Below are 18,888 nucleotides of genomic sequence, written 5' to 3'. Positions count from 1 at the left end.
TTTCATTTAAATTGAATGTTCTCGAGAAAATAGCAACAATAGTTAATAGCGCAGATGTAAAATTGAAAAATATGCTTAATGTAGGGAAAAGTTTTTGTTAGAACGAACTAGTATTATGCGGCTCAGGTACGTTACATTCTTTGGGACCGGACTTCACAGTAAACACTTCGACCATAAACGAGTGACTAAACTCAAACTTTATAGCTCATAATATGATAACTAAACAAACGAAAAATAATATCAACAATCTGCGTTTATAATAATGAATTACAAGCGTCAGGTTATTGTAACTGTTAAGTGCCAGGATGCGGCCCAGGATATATAATATATATTAAAGATTGAAACTTTCGGTAAATATTTTGTTTCAGTGTATAGAATGCAAGGAATTAATTTATTATTCACTTTGATTCAATATATGCGATCAGAAAGAAAAAAGAAATGAATATCTCTGGGATTAATTTTCTTCTGAATTAAAATTGTGTTAGCTTCACACCTAGTTCACATAGTTCTTTGAAAAATGAACGTGCCTATTTTTAAAGTAAGTAAATTAGGAGACGCATGACTAACCCTCTTTACTGTTTAAATGGATTGGATTCAAAATGAACTTGAAATATTTCGCATAAATATTGAAGGAACCGTAGGATTATCTGGTACATGAAAGGCTAGAAATGGTTCTTTTATCAGTCTTAAATGTTCATTTTAACATTGAAATACATAAGAAAAATAATTAACATATTGAAACAAAAGTGAAGGAATATTTGTAGGATTTAAGCTAAAACAATATAGATTCAAATTTTATTGATTAAGGCAGTTATAATGATATTTCATATTTCTCCTAAGAAAATTCACTCACTTAAAATTTAGGCATATTTCATGTAACCCAGTTGGATAAGGTCAGAATCAAAAAGTATTTTTTTAATAATGTGCATACATTCGATTTAACCAAATATTAACCTTAAGTGGAATACTCAATCTTAAAAACAGGGAAAGCATTCTGAACATTATCCGGCATTAAGTTCTAGGAGCTACAGAATTAGAGTCAGGTCCCTTTTATATACTCGTGTATTCTACATAGCCCGGCCCAAACAAGTGTAGGCTACCGGAGAGACAAACACAAATTTATCAATCAACTAAATTCGGCTTCACGCATCTGTCCTTCTTCGGAGGTTGATGCTCATTAGCTTAACATGGTGAAATACAAACTAAAGCAAAAGTCTCGAACTGAATATCTCATTAACAGCGAATATGAGTTCAATTATTTTATAATACAAACAATTGTTTTGAACTAAGCTTGGTATAAACAAGCGCCAAAAGTTATGTAACACAGCCCTCGACAATTATAAACCACCTTTCAGTCATAACATTGCCACATTATTATACATCGGAAACCTTAAGAATGTAATCGTTTTTGTTATTGTTTTAAAACTGTTAATAAGTTGTCTTTAATGTACTTCTAGCGACTCTAAATCCAGTATATGGAAGTGCAGATCAGTCTTCGCAATACAGCAACTGTTCAGCTGATAAAGCCTTTGATGGCGTAAAGATCTTCATTTATCTAGATGAAGATTTACTAAGATGCACATGTAGTGTTACAGGAGAAAAAAGTTTCCCTCGATGGTGGGAAATGGATTTTGGGTCAATGCATCTGATTGGGTTGTTTATAGTGACCGGTCGAATAGGTACGTATGAGTAGGTCATTTTAATTTGTAAACTTGTCAAGAGTTTAACAAGCAAACAAACAGCAGATCACCAACGTCGCCGCTATCACTGTTTACTGAATTCCAGTATCTGGTTTGGGTATGAATTTAACTGTTAAAGGACAGTCCTTATACCGTTTGATTTGTTAAAAAGAAATCCATTTAAAACTGTAATTTTCAAAGAACAATATTGACGTAATAAAACAATAAAAAATAAAAACTAGTTGCTACAGTTTCAAGCCAAGTAGCAAAACAATATACGATGACTCTGTTTAAGGCCAAAACCCAATCAAACATTGAACGAGAGATACAGACCAAACCTAGCTTTACAGTCATACAACATACAAAACAACATTGGCATACCACACATGCATAATAGTCAGTCAAACAAGTGTTCACTGGGAAGTTTAGTTCGTGTGCGAGCGCTGAGCCTCATAATTGGCCAAACATTTAATTAAAATTGCATATATGTCAAACAAATTAAGTTTTTATTTGCTAAAGCAAAGTTGTCTTCAAACTGAAGTATTATAAGACCACTATTCTATTACTTGTCTATCTTTCTCTCAATGAACTTCTTGAGTGATTACTGTCCCGACAAAAAACTTCATCAAATGTATTCGTTTCGAAAAATTGGGAATATCTAATTTTGTTTCTCACTCAGAAGTAAATGTACAGAGTACAAACCTTACTGCGTTTATAAGTAACAATACAATGGAGACAAATAAAAGTACACAGGTTAACTCATCTACCGGAACTACTGTTGGATTACACGTACGCTTGGACCCTCCCCGAATTGCACAGTACATAAATATAAAAAAGGAGGACACTATTGATGTGATGACCATTTGTGAAGTTGAAGTATTCGAATCAAGTAAGGTTTTTAAATATTTTGAATTTAGTTTTAAAGCAGATATATATTTATATATATGTATGGTAAAACGTATGTTATGAATGGGGCTGTGTTTTAAAAAAGTGCAAATGGTACATATTCAGACACACACTTTATTTATGATAGACTGCGAGATGGGATATTTTGGTGACAAGTGTTTACGACGGTGCCATTGTAAGGGCCCATGTGATGTACTGTCTGGCAATTGCAACGAGTGTGATCCGGGATGGTATCCACCTACATGTGAAACTGGTCAGTTTGGCACTCCAATGATACTCTGAACTAATACCTTTCAGTTTTTATACTTTAACTAATGTCCATTATATATTTATACACAAAATGTACATATTCTTCATAAATATTGTATACGATCACTGTGGCAAAACATAAGGCGACTAGCTATACCAGTTTATTTTACTATATATAATGTATGTATATTCAACTGGTTTAAAACTTATTTCATTCAAAAATCCAAAAATGATGTATTTTACATGATTGTTTGTTAGTAGATTTAAAACAATGCAAGCTAAAGGTTCTTTAATTATCATCCAGTGAACATAAAGGTGGTTCACCCTATTTTCGTAGGCATGAAGTCTCTTAAAAGCAAAGACAGCGCCAAGAAATTTATACCCTACATTATATCACAATCAGTTGATATCAATATTACAAAATAGTACCATTCACGGTATTTCAAATAAAACGGCATTACAAGTCCAAAATATTTACTTTCCACATTTGTACTATCAAATTTTAAAACTCTTTCTTCAAAAATATATTCAGATAACTTCGAATTAAAAATAAAACTCCGAGAGACAGAAGGGCGGAAAAGACGTCATCGTTAATGAGAAATATTTAATTAATTAATTCGAATAATCAGATAAAAGAAAACCCTAAAACTACACATTTTACCTTTTCGCCGACATTTCCGGCCGCAGATTAAAAAGAATCTGACTTAAATATTCGCAGACTCACTTTACGTACCCCCCCCCCCCCTGAGTATATTATCTTATGTTTATCATATGACAGTGAAAAATGTTTAATGGACATTTTAAACTGTTCTTTTCAAATTCATTGACAGCTTGTTCACAAGGTTACTATGGACAAAACTGCAGCGAAGAATGTTCATACAATTGTGAAAACAATAATTGCAACTCACAGAATGGCTCCTGCATGCATGGATGTAAACCTGGATATGATTATATAATGAGCACAAACTGCTCGGTTGGTAAGTGTTTTACTAGTTGTACTTTTCTACTTATACTAAGAGTGTTTCAGTTCGTAAAGGTCCTTCTTTCATAGAAAACATTTGCTTGCAAATTTATCTATTGAATATTTTATGAATTATAACTAGTAACAAGCAATTTCAAGAAACAGTTAAATATGTTTATCAATTAAACAGAATAACAAACAGTAGTTGTTGCACTTATGCTTATTTTATTGAAATATTTTTCTCACATGAATATTATTTTGTTTGCACGTTCTGAAAAAAATATATAATTATATACGTGAAAAGCTGGAATATGCAAAGTGTGACCACACACCCCAACTAGTTTCATGTTTTTAAGAATGTACCACCGGCAGTTATGGCGACAAGTGCTCTCGCAATTGCAGTCAACATTGTATTGCTGAAGAATGTCAACGTATTAGCGGGAAGTGCAACCTTGGATGCAAGCCTGGTTTTAATTTCCTGATGGACCCAAATTGTGAAAGTCGTTAGTATTAAAATGTTTTATCTGTTAATGTGATAATGATTTTATTAAGTAGAGCACAGTATGCATTTATAATGCTGGTGACCATTTATTATTATTTTGGTGCAATGTGAATAGATACTATCACAAGGATACTTCATCAGGTATTGTTATCGCAATTGCGTATGCACTATCAAAGGTACATGCGTATGGACTAATGCATTTTCACATTTTTCATATATTGTGCATATACGTTTAAAGCTTATTCGTCATAACAAGACGTTTTACGATCTACTTTGCTGGACTTCTTCTATGCATTGCATTAACAGCATGATCTTGTAGGGTTGAATGGTGCTATGTCTATATATATATATCTATTTAACTTAAGCACCAATTTATAAATTTTGTCATCATTTGATAAAGCATGTGAAGATGGAACCTATGGCACGAACTGCAACATGAAATGCGGTGACTGCTTTCCAAATAAAATTTGTGACAAGCTGTCTGGCATTTGTCCCAACGGCTGTATGGTCGGATTCAAAGGGACGACTTGTTCAGAACGTGAGTAGTAGCCTATAAACCAAAGTATAATTTTGTATAAGTAAAATGGATACTATGTCATTGTTGTAGTAGTGCCTTTTTTCTAAATGTTGTTGTTTTAATAGTAAAAGCAGCGTCCTGTGTACGATTGTAAATCCTTGATAGGGGCAAATGTGTATTTCTTAAATCTGAACGTTTTCCTTTCTGAAATTCCTCATGCGGAAGTATAATTGTTTAGGGGCGGTCGAGGGGACACCATAAAGTGGCTTAACTTAACGTGCTCCTATTCCCGCTTGAGACATTTATACAACTTTAACCCCAGCAGAGCTATTGAAAAAGTGTCTTCTTAGGTCGTGCACGAGAATTTCGAGTAATCACACAAGCCGATACATTATAGTTAGAAAGGCCATGATAATAATCTTATGCTTATATTTCGGAAAAAAATTATTTCTCTTTATCTATTTATAAATCTGTATTTAATTATTTATTTATTAATGCATTTATTTTCTTACTAAAATATGCAATACACTTATCGTCGTATAAGTCAGATACAGTTTTTTTGTTTGTTCAAAAGTGTCCTCTTAAAGACATAAGAAACCGTTTCGCTAGGATGAACAGCAATTTTGTCCGAGGAAAAGTACCTATTACATACATAAAGGGTTTAAACGTGTTCCTCTTCTAAGAACATTTTAGCTTCCTTCTTATTTCGATAGCACATTCAATTGACAATAAATTGAAAGTGCTTGACCGAATATTTGCAATCGTGGTCTATGGTTTCAATCCTTGTCATGTATACAATTGGCAAACGGATTTAATCTAACTTATTTTGCTTTTCCAGACCCCAAAGCATTCGTATAATCGTAATTCAAATATTATTTAGTCTTATTACTTATGAAACAAATTGAATGTCCTTAAGTGTTGTTCTGTTTTATATTATATTTAAACTTAATTCATTTATTTCTGTTTTGTCTTTTACTGAGTATAAGCTCTAATCGTGCCGGCTTTTATGTATGTTTAATCGGTATCGTACAGTTTACACGGATCACTCTTATATATAGTTTTAAAGCTACCTTGCGTAATTACTGGAACAAATGATTAAAACATGATTTAATATTTAACAAAAAAATCCTAAACTATGCTTATTGGTTTATTTATCTTCCATTATTACAATCACACATAGCCTTCCTTTATGGGAGCTTTGAATAATGATGCCAAACACCTGGAGTTTTGTCATTACAAAGATCTCAGTGCTTTGAGGTCAACGCAGATACATAGTATTAGGCCTTATGTACTTTCTAGCCACCAGCACTGTTCACCACTAGATCACAACTTGTTTATGTGACTATTCACTTTAACAGGGGTACTAGAAAATACCAAAAATTCGCCCCTCGTCTTCGTAACCTTTCATTCCAACAGCCCACACCTGAATAATTGTCAGTAAAGAGACCGCATTGGTCCAAACCAAGTAATATGCTTTCAAGATTCTCTAGCCAATAGCTCCCTTCCCCTGATAAAATCACAATGCTCTGTGTAACTTCTTACCTGAACCGAAATAATATCAAATCCTACAAATATCAAGCTTCTGGTGCCTTCCCATCCCACACATCGCAATTCTCTGTGTTCAAAATCTGAAAGCCATAAGGCCAAACCTCTATATAAGCCTTGGTAGTAGTAGTAGTAGTAATAGTAGTAGTAGAAGTAGTCGCAGCAGCAGCAGCAGTAGCAGTAGCAGTAGTTGTAGTAGTAGAAGTAGTAGTAGAAGTAGTAGTAGTAGTAGTAGTAGTAGTAGTAGTAGTAGTAGTAGTAGTAGTAGTAGAAGTAGTAGTAGTAGTAGTAGTAGTAGTAGTAGTAGCAGTAGTGGTAGTAGAAGTAGTCGCAGCAGCAGCAGCAGCAGCAGTAGCAGTAGTTGTAGTAGTAGTAATAGTAGTAGTAGTAGTAGTAGTAGTAGTAGTAGTAGTAGTAGTAGTAGTAGTAGTAGTAGTAGTAGTAGTAGTAGTGGTAGTGGTGGTGGTGGTGGTGGTGGTGGTGGTGGTGGTGGTGGTGGTGGTGGTAGTAGATGTAGAAGTAGTAGTAGTTGCAGCAGTAGCAGCAGTAACAGTAGTAGCAGTAGAAGCAGTAGTAGCAGTAGCAGCAGAAGTAGCAGTAGTAGAAGTGGAGCAGTAGTGGTAGAAGAAGTAGTAGCAGTAGCAGTAGCAGTAGCAGTAGCAGAAGTTGTAGTAGTAGTAGTAGTAGTAGTAGTAGTAGTAGTAGTAGTAGTAGTAGTAGTAGTAGTAGTAGTAGTAGAAGTAGTAGTAGTAGTTGTAGTAGTAGTAGTAGTAGTAGTAGTAGTAGTAGTAGTAGTAGTAGTAGTAGTAGTAGTAGTAGTAGTAGTAGTAGTAGTAGTAGTAGTAGTAGTAGTAGAAGTAGTAGTAGTAGCAGTTGTAGCAGTAGCAGTAGAAGCAGTAGTAGCAGTAGTAGCAGTAGCAGCAGAAATAGCAGTAGTAGAAGTAGAGAAGTAGTGGTAGAAATAGTAGTAGCAGGAGCAGTAGCAGAAGCAGTAGCTGTAGTAGTAGTAGTAGTAGTAGTAGTAGTAGTAGTAGTAGTAGTAGTAGTAGTAGTAGTAGTAGTAGTAGTAGTAGTAGTAGTAGTAGTAGTAGTAGTAGTAGTAGATGTAGTAGCAGTAGTAGTAGTAAAAGTAGTAGAAGTAGTTGAAGCAGTAGCAATAGCAGAAGCAGTAGTAGCAGTAGTAGCAGTAGTAGTAGTAGTAGTAGTAGTAGTAGTAGTAGTAGTAGTAGTAGTAGTAGTAGTAGTAGTAGTAGTAGTAGTAGCATTAACAGTAGCAGTAGTAGCAGTAGTAGAAGTAGAGTAGTAGTAGTAGTAGTAGTAGTAGTAGTAGTAGTAGTAGTAGTAGTAGTAGTAGTAGTAGTAGTAGTAGTAGTAGTAGTAGTAGTAGTAGTAGTAGTAGTAGTAGTAGTAGTAGTAGTAGTAGTAGTAGTAGTAGTTGTAGTAGTTGTAGAAGTAGTAGCAGTAGCATTAGCAGTAGCAGTAGTAGAAGTAGTCGTAGTAGTAGAAGTATTAGTTGTAGAAGTAATTGGAGTCATTAATAGAATTAGCATGTTATTACTATAAAGCCACCGTTTGAGATCAAACAAAAATACTTTCCACGTCAAACATAAAGTGGTGAGCGATAACACAATTAAAGTAATTACCTTCAATCCTGCAGCTGAAAAGGAGGAGCGGAGGTTTACCGCCTCCGAGGTTGCCGGTATGGCTGCAGGGTCGGTAGGATGTTGTCTTCTCCTTGTCGGACTAGTGCATGTTTGTGTTCTTGTATATAGAAGATACAAGTCGGCCTCGACGAAAAGAGACTCCACTTACGTTATTCCGTGAGTACGACAATATTATCATATCTTAAAATTGATAGTAGTAATAATGCAAGAGACATTTGATAAAATGAGCATTACATTTGTATACATCTACATTTTTTTTGGTGTTGTGAAAGATTAACACAAATTCGGCCAAAAGGAAAACAAATGATACGTGTAAATCGTTTATGCGATAAGGGGAAACTCAACTGATCCCGAAACCATGCATTTACATTGTAGAACAATCACCACTCTAAATACTTCATCAGATACCTTCATCGAAAGCAATACTTAATATAAAAGACTTGGATGACATTTATTGTTATAATAAGATGGTACGAAGGTATACTATTCATATGTTCCAGAGACGTAGAAAATACTAATACAGGGAGAGCATACGAAGGCCCCTATGAGATGCCTCTTAAAAACAACGATGAACATATGTATCAGACAATCCAGAACTGACACGTGTCAAGAAGTGTTCTCTGTGTGAAGATGTGATGTGTTTACTTTATTTCACTGGAACTGCGAATTATGGGACTGCTTCAGTGACACGTATACTAACATTGCTTACATGTGTGCTTCAGTGTCACGTACACCTACTACTTATGTATGTGCTTTAGTGACACTTATGGGTATGCTTCAGTGTCACGTACACCTATGGGTGTGCTTCACTGACACGTTTACTTACATGTGTGTTTCAGTGCCACTGAAACTTATGTATGCGAACCCTGTGCAATTAAACGGGGTTATGTTTAAACTTTTGGTTACTTGGGTTGTTTCTGTAGCTTTTCATATAAATATTGGAAGTCCCAAATACATATAAATGAATGGCAAGTGCCGACAGTGTTTGCACAAATCAACAAAGAAGAGCTACGTGGTTTATAGATGTCAATGGAACCATCTTATCCTCATAATGTATGATTGATATACTGCATTGTTCAATAAGTCTATATGTCGTAATGATTTCATGAGCCTTGTGTATTGCACATGTTACCGAACAATATTGATATGTTTTTATGTTAGTTCTTAAATACTATAAATGATGGTTACTTTTCAATTCATTGCAACATTATTTGTTCACATCATGAACTAAGTATTTGTGTCGGTAAAAAACTATACATGTCTTATATTTATTTGCCTTTACATTTGACATCCGATAATAAACTAATTTTGAATCGACTGGACATTGGCTTCTGAAGGCCCATGGCCGGTATTTACAGGGCTACGTAGTGAAAAATTCACTTACTGAATATTTAAAATTGCCAGTCTTTCAACATAGGATAGTCTGCATTCTTTCTACAGCAATTAAAGAATGTTGATATGAATTGATTCATAAAAACAAGATTTGCGTTTGTTTTGTATGATTTTTGTATTTATAAAGCCAGTTATAAATTTTGTATTACATTTTTCATTTACGTCCCCCCGCCTCCAAATGCTAAAAATCAGGATGGTACGGTATGGGTTTAGTGAGCCGTTAACGACCTTTTTAGGGTAGTTAATTTTCATTTTAATACTTATTTCTCAGAAATCGCTTAGTAATTCAGTGTCTTATTGTAGGTAACCTATCATCACTGAGTTTGATTGAACTTGGTCTTTTTTATCTTTGACTAGTATACATTGATTTACCGTTTAGCGCTTTTTAAAGTCTCATTATGTTTAGTGATGTAAACCTATATATTTGTACGCATAACCAAATGACCTCTCTTACCTTTATGACGTTTTTTTTAACCCCTAGAATGATAAAATAGCATTTATCGCAATAACAAAATACAACAAGACCGAAAGCAAATCTAATCTGAGTGCACATCATCACTATGAAATTTGCATATCACGTGACTTTCTGAATGCCTAAAATATTATGTTATTGTATAGATGTTACCAAATATTTGTACTTTTTAACAAGGAAGTTTGTTTTTATATATAATAGTTTTCTCGGCAATGCATCTGAAAACACTTATTTTATCATTATTTTACTCCATGATGTCGAAAGTGCAGAAAAATACTGTTAATGTATAAAAATATATTGGTTTTTGTGGAGTGCGAACCCACGCCGGTAAAGTCAAGACAAAGAGAGAAAATCAACACCTGGTCCACTAGATCACGAATACTCTTATGTTTACTTCGTTATTTTGACGTTTGGTTTATACATTTATAACATCACGTAAAAATGTCAGTCAAAAAATCACGCAGCAACAAAGCTGTTGACGCTAATTAATATAGCAATTGTGGTCTTAAGAAACGATATTTGAGCAACTATTAACGTTAACTAAAGTGTTCCAGCTTTAAGTATCTTAGTTTCAACACTTCTAATGATTGGCCATACTTAATTTCGTCATACGCAAAAAGTGCATTTTACAAAACCATGAGCGATTACCCATCCGCGATTTTTTACTAAACAACATTGGTCAGTGAACCAGTTCGGAATTTCCTTGGTATTTCCCATACATTTCCTTTCAAATAAAGCATCGTGTGGACCTCGGGAATTTATCAGATATTATATGAGATTTTATCATATTTTTATTCTCACTTTTTCTTATTTTATCGTAAGTGGCACTGAAGTTCTAATATTACGATACATACTGTTTAAAACTTTAAATATATACTTGTTCTTCTTGCATTTCCATTTCATTTTTTGAACATTGCAATCACCGAAGGGGCTTGATCACATGAAAGCCGATTCTTATTTTAAGTCGATACAATACAATCGTGTTGAATGTTTGTTGGCACAAGTTTTCATTCCACACCATTAACGTTTACCCTGAAAGAAAAATAACAGACTAGGTTTCAAGTAGCGCATGGTCCAGTCTACTGCTTCTTCTCGTAGGTCCGACATAGCCAAAAAAGGTCCGACGTAGAGGTTTATACGAGGGTTGTCTCAAATCTCCACCTGACGAATTTAGTTATGAAAGTTGACGTAATAAAATAGTTCAATGAATACTACATGTATCAATAATGATCGTGTTACATACTTGCTAGATTTAAAGAACAAAAGACCACTAGCATAGTATTGATATCAATAAATATAATGAAATATACTATTAACCGGCGCTCGTAAATAGTTCTGACTTGGCGACGTTACAAGAGCATAGCAAACGGCAATTCAATTGCTTTGCCGTTACTGGGATGCTACCACTGTAGACTACTAACCAACTGAAGAAATTAGAGATATTTAAGAAAGTCTCAAGAACTTAAATTTACAAATTAATTGGGCGGTCTTCAGGGATAGAGCGGCCAATTATAACTGGCCAATTTGGTGTTAGGTATAGTAATTCATAGTCATCATTATAGTCGTATAAATTGTTTAACAATTAAACAAATGTCATGTTTGTGTTTCACTGAAGATTTTCTGACACTTTTTTAGTTTATTATTAAAAAAACTCACTACGCCTAAATTTGTTTTTTGTTGTCCAGTGTTTGGTACAGCTAGGGAGAAACTTCCAAACAGTGTCGAGGTTGATTAACATAGGTAGCTACCGTTGTGCCTCCTCATCAGGGGACCAATACATTGGTCTTTACTTTTCAGCTTTGTTGTTGCTCAATTCCAAATATAAAATCATGATGTTAAGATCAAAATTCGGCGTTAAATTGCATATCATAAACTCTATGCTATGTGGCTGTGTAGTCACATTTGAGCAGGCTGCAAAGTACTCATAGTGTAAAGCCAACATCACGGAACAGCAACAGTACATTTAACAGTCGCGGTGTTTATCAAGGACTGTTAGGTACCGCCTTGGAACAGCCAGCAGAAGTTTTATTTGTAGGGATTAAACTTGTTTATGAGGACAACCATCCCGAATAAAAAACGAAAATGATTAATCCTATCCAAGTATCCATTAACTCGAGGAATCAAATGATAAAATAAAGGTAATTCACTAGCACTTCTATGAGTAGGGATACCAACTCTATACGCAGGAGAAGAAACACAATTCAGAGCACTTAATGCAAGTTTATTCAAACAAAGCCACTCTTGGGGTAACTTTTATTTAAACCAAGTTCATCATTGGCAAAGTAACATTGATGTCCTAGTCATAATGATTGTACGTTGAAGGATTGTTTTACGACTTTTGATATTTAGAAACTATCCCAATTTCAGTGTTACCAAAATAAAATGTGAATTGTCAGATACTCTGACAACTGTTTTGAAAAAAAACAACAACACTTCTTTCGTCTTATCTTTTTCGACTGTAAGTTTCCATTTCATATATTATCATGTTTAAATGATACCACATAATTATCTTGACCAGTTTGTGCAAATATAACAATATCATCTACATACATTAACATGAATGATTTCCACAACGAAACGTCAATGCCTTATGCTCATTTAAAGAAAAAATCACCTCCAAAATTATTAAGATATAGAACAGAATAGAGTCATACACTCAAAACACTGAAATATTTCACTTATTCATTAGCTTAACGCTCGAATTTACTTGTAAATACTTGAGACATGAATTGCGGGGTTGATGTCATTATCGGGGTATGAACGCAAATGGGCTGGTTTAAGTGTGTGGAGTCCGAAGGATTCCACGCGTACTTTGTCCAGCCCAATTGAGTTCATATCCCCGATAATGACATCAACCCCGCATTTCATTCCTTATATTTACACCAATAGTTCATTATTAAACTTAAAATAGTTAAAAAATAATTCATTTCAGTTAAGAAAACCTTACAGTAATCATTTTTATTACCCATTCTGTAAATCGAACGACCCGACTGTAACCGGAAACATTTTCTTTTCAAATGACGTCACAATAACGCGGGAAAAGATAGACCACTTGCAATTACTTTTAAATGTAAAATTGAAATACTTGTGGCATCACTACATTAAAAATATAATAAATCAACACTTTCTAAAATGTTGATTTATATTTACAGGACCTGCTGACACAATACAAACAATAACACGATCAATAGTGTTCATGTATACCGTTATGCTATGAATTGCGATCCGAACATATCCGAAGATGTTGCGTTTATCGATTGATAAACGCAATTGCCGAAAGGCAGTTCATTTAGGGAATGGAATTTGAGGTGTAAATATATAGTTTTAATTACTTATTAATTACTTATAATAATTAACCCCTTTGTCTAAACAGTTCATACTAAATCGTTGCTGGAACTAAATAAACAAACGTTTTGAATAGTCAGCAATAATAAGCACTATAGCTGCTGCTTATTATTTATATATATTTATAAAACTATTTGACACAAAAATGTATCTAGTGTACCAATTTTGATACGAAAACCTGCTTGTGTTTCAATACTTATAAAATAACTTTCTGCCCATAAAATAAGGTGTTCATTAATTTTATGAATTAAGTAAATAATTTATCAACTACATTTAACACGGTTTTACCTCTTGTGAATTGGGATTATATATCCCTCACTCCAGTTTTCAGGGAAATATCCAGTTTTCGTTATGTTACTAATAATAATTATTTATATACGTACTAATACATCTTTACCATACAACATAAATTCGTTACTATCTTTATTAAGTGTTTAACTACGGCCCATATTTAAATCGTTTACTTTCCGTAATATATCATTAATACTCAAAGGCTGATCTAAATTACAAAACATAATTGTCATTTCCCTATAACAAATATTTCGTTAAAATTAAATATATTTTCATAAGATTTAATATATCTGGATTATTGATTGCCTTGATATTATTTGTAAAAGTGTTAAATAGAATTTTCGAAGGCTATTGAGAGGATACAATGGAATACTGCAACATTAATGTACATATAAACAAAGTCTCAAACGTTTACTTTTATATTTGTTTGAAAGCAGTTCGGCGATATAAAAGATACGTAAAACACAAATAAAGTTGTGCTCGAAGCCGCATACCAACTTGGCGGTGATAGATAGCGTCTCTGGTCTTGTAATAGATTCCTACAAGCGTAACATACAATGGTGTAACTGGATCAGCAAACTATTGGAACACAAGCAAAGACAGACAGACTTGCAAAAATCCTTATCTACAACAATTAAGCTTCTTAGATTTTGTGTTGGCATATTTATGAATCTAGTTTAAAAGTGTTTCATTTATAAGGTAAACTAAACATGCAGTAATCTAACTATATATATTTATTTTCTGTTCGGAATAAATCGTATTTACGATAATTACCATATATGGGGGGGGGGGGTATTTCCGACTATTGCAATATATGGTAATGGTCAGTGGGTTTATATAACCAAACGGCTGGTATAAAAGCCGTTTGTCCACGTGTTTTCGTCATTCGAGGTTGTACCGGGCCAGTTAAACCATCAGAAAATTGGTCGCCCTCCCGCCCACCCTCGATGTTCTTTATGTTTATGTGTTTCATTAGAAATACCATGTTTATCAAGAATATGTTAATAACTTTTGTATCTTTTCAGATAAACGATTTTGTTTCGTTTCGGATGAAAGTTGGGTGTGCATGACATGCTTGTTAAGTCTGAGAGAAGAGGTTTCATGGACATTTACAAAGTTACATGTGAAATGTGTTTTTGTTTTTCTTTTCATTTTACTATGTATAAGTGCATGGACACAATACGCCACATTCAGTGGTCATTTTTTCCTCATGAAACCATTGCGTGTATGATCATTGAATAAATGTATTGGCCCGGTATAGACCACTCCTATACAGTCGTTGTTTTATACTTTATGAGGTTAATAAATAAATAATTTATGTTTGGCTGAAAGTATTGAAAGAAAACATGAGTCGATTTATCGTGAAACCCCGACGAATTTAATTTAACTTCATGTATGTGGCTTATGAACCTGGATGAGAAGCTTAATTCACATAACTATATTAATGCCCATTTGACTCCACTAACCCTCAGTTAACTCGCACAGTATAAATGCTATCCCAAAATTGAACTACATAAATAATAAATATAGTCAAGCGTTCATGAAAATCGTTGCAAAAGTTGCCAACAGGGGCTGCTCCCGAAGTTGTGACGGTAGACGGCCGTAACTTTTAACACGCCCTGGCAACCGAATGCAGATCGCATGTAAAATTGGAAAGTTATTGCAAATAGTATATACAGTATATTGAAAACAAAAACAAAACAAAATGATATTCATAGTCTAAAACCAATCCACTATACATGTTGACTTGTATTGCTAATATTAAAAACTGCGAGTAAATTTTAGTCACTGCCGCCGACAACACATTCATAAATCATCAATATATTTTATTAACGGGATTATTTAAGTTCAGGTTCATATTTTGCAAGTATTCTAAGGATACACACTTTAGAGTGATACTTAATAATATGAATGTAAGGATGCAGAAAACAGCTTCATACATGCTAGCCTCCTTTATGGCAGATGGTCACAAAATTTCAAATAATATCGTTTGACACAAGACGATGTATACTAGCGGATTAAAGCAATTATGTACATATCAGTGATGCAGTAATTGTGGTACCATGTAGATAACGGTCTCGTCCTGAACTACTTTTTTCCTTGGCTAGTTTATATTTTCGATTGCATATGGCCTGGGCTACAGGGGAATTTTCCTTTTATTATCGGACGATTTGTTCAATTCATTTAAAGAGTGTTATCTTCCTTGTTTTAAAGTTACAGTACTTGACGAAGACACATAAACTTTATCCTTTTTCTAAAGTGTATTAAGTTCTTCAACACTGATTATTTATATTAATTGTTAAGTTTATTATTTATTTTAGCTATTAATCTGAGTTAAAGAGCTTGGAAACTTTTCATTTTCGTAAAACAAATGTGGTTGGAGATTCTTAGATTAAGCGGCGGTAAACACATAACTTAAGTTTGCTTTAGTAATAAGTTTATTTGTTATCAAAAATCTTTGTGTACAGAAACGAGGAATATTTGAAATTGGCTGGGAAATTAAAGTAAGAAACACTACCCTTCTCTCAAAGTTTTTAGTTAACACTGTTCTTTAAAAAATATTTTTTTGCTCAAATATTAAAAAAAATGAAGAGAAAGAAACAGGAAGTATACTTTAAATTGCATTGCATCTCTTTATTTCGTTTTCGATGTAATTTATATAAAATCAATTTGTAAGTATTAGATATTTTTGCATTAAAGAAATTACAAACAAACATTTCGCTTCATTAGTAAATACATCATGTTTATATATTAGTTGTTTTTATTAGGTTTCTAACACCAGGGGGGCAGATGTATTAAAATGGTTAATATTCTGATTGTGCTTTGAGATTTATCGAATACTGGCATTATCAAAGATTTTATACTTTAAACAGGATAGGCAATTCTTTCTATTTTTTTAACAAGAACAACCTTTTAAAATTAAAACATTAATGATGCCTCATTTTTACTTTAAGGGGGTCGCAACTTGAATGTCACTCACGTATGCATTGTCGTATTCATAATTGCAATTTGTTCTCCCCAAACTTGTCTCAATAATCAGAATTGCCAATTTGGAGAAATTGAGAATTGAAAACACTTCTTCATTACCTGTCTAGTATATCCTAATATTATACCATACTTTCATATCTTCCAGAAGAAATCATCTGCTTTTAGGCACTTTAGATTCGTCAAACGTAACGTGTTTGAATGCTTCTACCTAAACTGAAATAACACCTGATTCTACCATTGACATGACCGGTACACTTTATTATTCCCCATCTTGTCTCGTTACGTTACTCTCAATGTGTCTACATTCACCCCTATTCCAAAACCTCAAAATTTACATTTTAAAAGTGTGTATCTATTATGAAGGGAATTGTGTTTAAACAGAAGGAAATGACGGATATGTATCTGGAATGTATCATATATACAACTTAGCGCAATGGCTTCTTTAAAACTAATCAAATACAAATTACTAATATAGTTCTTGTTGTATTTGTATTTGTACTGGTAAAAATAAGTTGTTTTCATGAGCATCTGTTTTCACTATTGTATAACAGCAAAATAAAACTGCATGTGAAAACTCACATTCAAAGCATGATTAAGAATGTTTGCTCCATATTTATTTTGTCCAGAGATTGGATTTTCACTATTTGAGTGCTTATGACAAAAAAAAAGAAAAACATATTGAAAATGAATCATGGACTATTTGTTTCTCTAAATTATTTTTTGAATACAGTTTTTATGAAAATGAAGTTTCAACATCTCTTTCTTAACAAAATCTTCAATGTTAGAATTAGCGTAATTCTTCTTCACGAGTATAACTATCGTACGTTTTACTTTGGCTCTAGGTTGTTATTAAATGGATTGAATGGAAGTACTATGCACCCGGCGTGAAAATAAATAAAATTGCATCTTACATGTTGAAAAGTCTTTGCTTTGCAGTATATTAAGAATACTAAAAAGCAAAGACACCATAACTTCCTTGATAAAATGACACAAGTACTTATATGAAATAACTACTCAATTACTACTAACAATTTATAAGTTCAACTGTTCAAATACATTCCATACAAGTATCATTATTGATTTATTATTGATAAATGCATGCTGCACTTAATAATGACAAATGAATTGCTAGATAAAGTATAAAAACATTGTATTTCTTTTTCAGACACCTGCATTACCTCAATTAGGATGTTTTTACGGAGGAAAAAATGAACCGAGAACTCAAAAGTCTTTCGGTGTTGTTGATTTGGAACATCTTTACCGCTTTTTCAGTATAAGGAAAATATTTTATATAGCATTATCGTATTTTGTTTCGGTTGGATCGAGTTTTAAGAAAGAATGTGTATTAGTATTGATCAATTTTAATACAGCTTGTAATGAATAATTATAAGATCAACTATTGGAATGATATATGTATTTGTTGTACCAATTATTCGGCCGGAGGCCATATATCATAATAAATATATATATGGGACATTATGATTGGACGCGCAGGTCCAATTATGATTATGATTGGACGTATCCGTCGAGACCGCAGGTCGAGACGGATACATGTTTACTCACCGAACGAGACGTGATGCAGGTCACCAGAAAAGCGTCCAATCATAATATCCCATATATATTTATTATGATATATGGCCTCCGGCCCAATCATTTGTACAACAAATACATACATCATTCCAACAGTTTGTCTTATAATTATTCATTACAAGCTGTATTGAAATATTATTGTTTATTATATACCTGCCTATTTATTTATTCCTTTTTATTTTTCGGTTTCAATTTGATTTAAATTTACCGCCATCTTTCAAATGCGTGTATGAATTCGAATGCGTTACGTAGTTTTATAAAATGAAGTCAAGGGAGGCTTCTTCAGCGAACCGAAGTCAGAAGTTACAGAAGTCACTTTATTGAGCAAAATAAGAACACACTATTTTATGTTTTAGCAAAATTAACAAATTGCTACTACGAAAACAATTATTAAATGTCACAACACAAAAATCAACAAGAACAAAAAGGCACTTATTTTACGAGTATTCACTTATCGTCATTTCCCGTAGACGTAACGCGGCCATTTTTAACAAAGTATGTATTCGTGGGACTTTTTGACGATCATAATATGCAGAATTGAGGGAAGTTCGTGAGTCAATCGCTTTTTCTATCGATGACGCGAATTCGCCTTCTTATTTGTATTGGTGAGCTGCTGATATTCATGATACGAAACATGGATAATGCAACAATTTATGTACTTCGAAATCGCAAACAACTAGTTCACTGAAGTACATATGTAGCTGTCTAAATAGATTGGAAGTGTTCTCTGCTTCGTGCTTATCGTCATGGTTATTTTATGTATTTTAAAGTTGTTATTCCAGTTTTT

The 18,888-nt window shown here is 33.4% G+C and overlaps 1 protein-coding gene across 2 annotated transcripts; it reads left to right on the top strand.

Moving 5' to 3' along the window:
• Positions 1-2,433: 2,433 nt before the first annotated feature.
• On the top strand, positions 2,434-9,101 carry LOC128227217 (scavenger receptor class F member 2-like). Of its 2 annotated transcripts, XM_052937526.1 has the most exons (7): positions 2,434-2,568; positions 2,713-2,838; positions 3,665-3,811; positions 4,152-4,298; positions 4,698-4,835; positions 8,017-8,179; positions 8,524-9,101. In XM_052937526.1, the coding sequence occupies exons 1-7, from the start codon at positions 2,535-2,537 to the stop codon at positions 8,621-8,623; spliced, it is 855 nt and encodes a 284-aa protein (XP_052793486.1). In that variant the 5' UTR covers positions 2,434-2,534; the 3' UTR covers positions 8,624-9,101. The 2 variants fall into 2 exon arrangements, with proteins under 2 accessions (XP_052793486.1, XP_052793487.1); XM_052937527.1 differs by lacking the exon at positions 4,698-4,835.
• Positions 9,102-18,888: the final 9,787 nt, after the last annotated feature.

Source organism: Mya arenaria, chromosome 3, assembly GCF_026914265.1.
Source record: "Mya arenaria isolate MELC-2E11 chromosome 3, ASM2691426v1".
Taxonomy (NCBI): Eukaryota; Metazoa; Mollusca; class Bivalvia; order Myida; family Myidae; genus Mya; species Mya arenaria.
This window is presented reverse-complemented; position numbering and strand designations above follow the sequence as displayed.

What these genes read in the sequence shown, in the direction of transcription:
- LOC128227217 (XM_052937526.1), top strand. Translation starts at nt 2,535, where the DNA reads ATGACCATTTGTGAAGTTGAAGTATTCGAATCAA. An exon ending in AGTTGAAGTATTCGAATCAA is followed by an intron (nt 2,569 to 2,712) that starts GTAAGGTTTTTA and finishes TATTTATGATAG; the next exon opens with ACTGCGAGATGGGATATTTT. An exon ending in GAGCACAAACTGCTCGGTTG is followed by an intron (nt 3,812 to 4,151) that starts GTAAGTGTTTTA and finishes CATGTTTTTAAG; the next exon opens with AATGTACCACCGGCAGTTAT.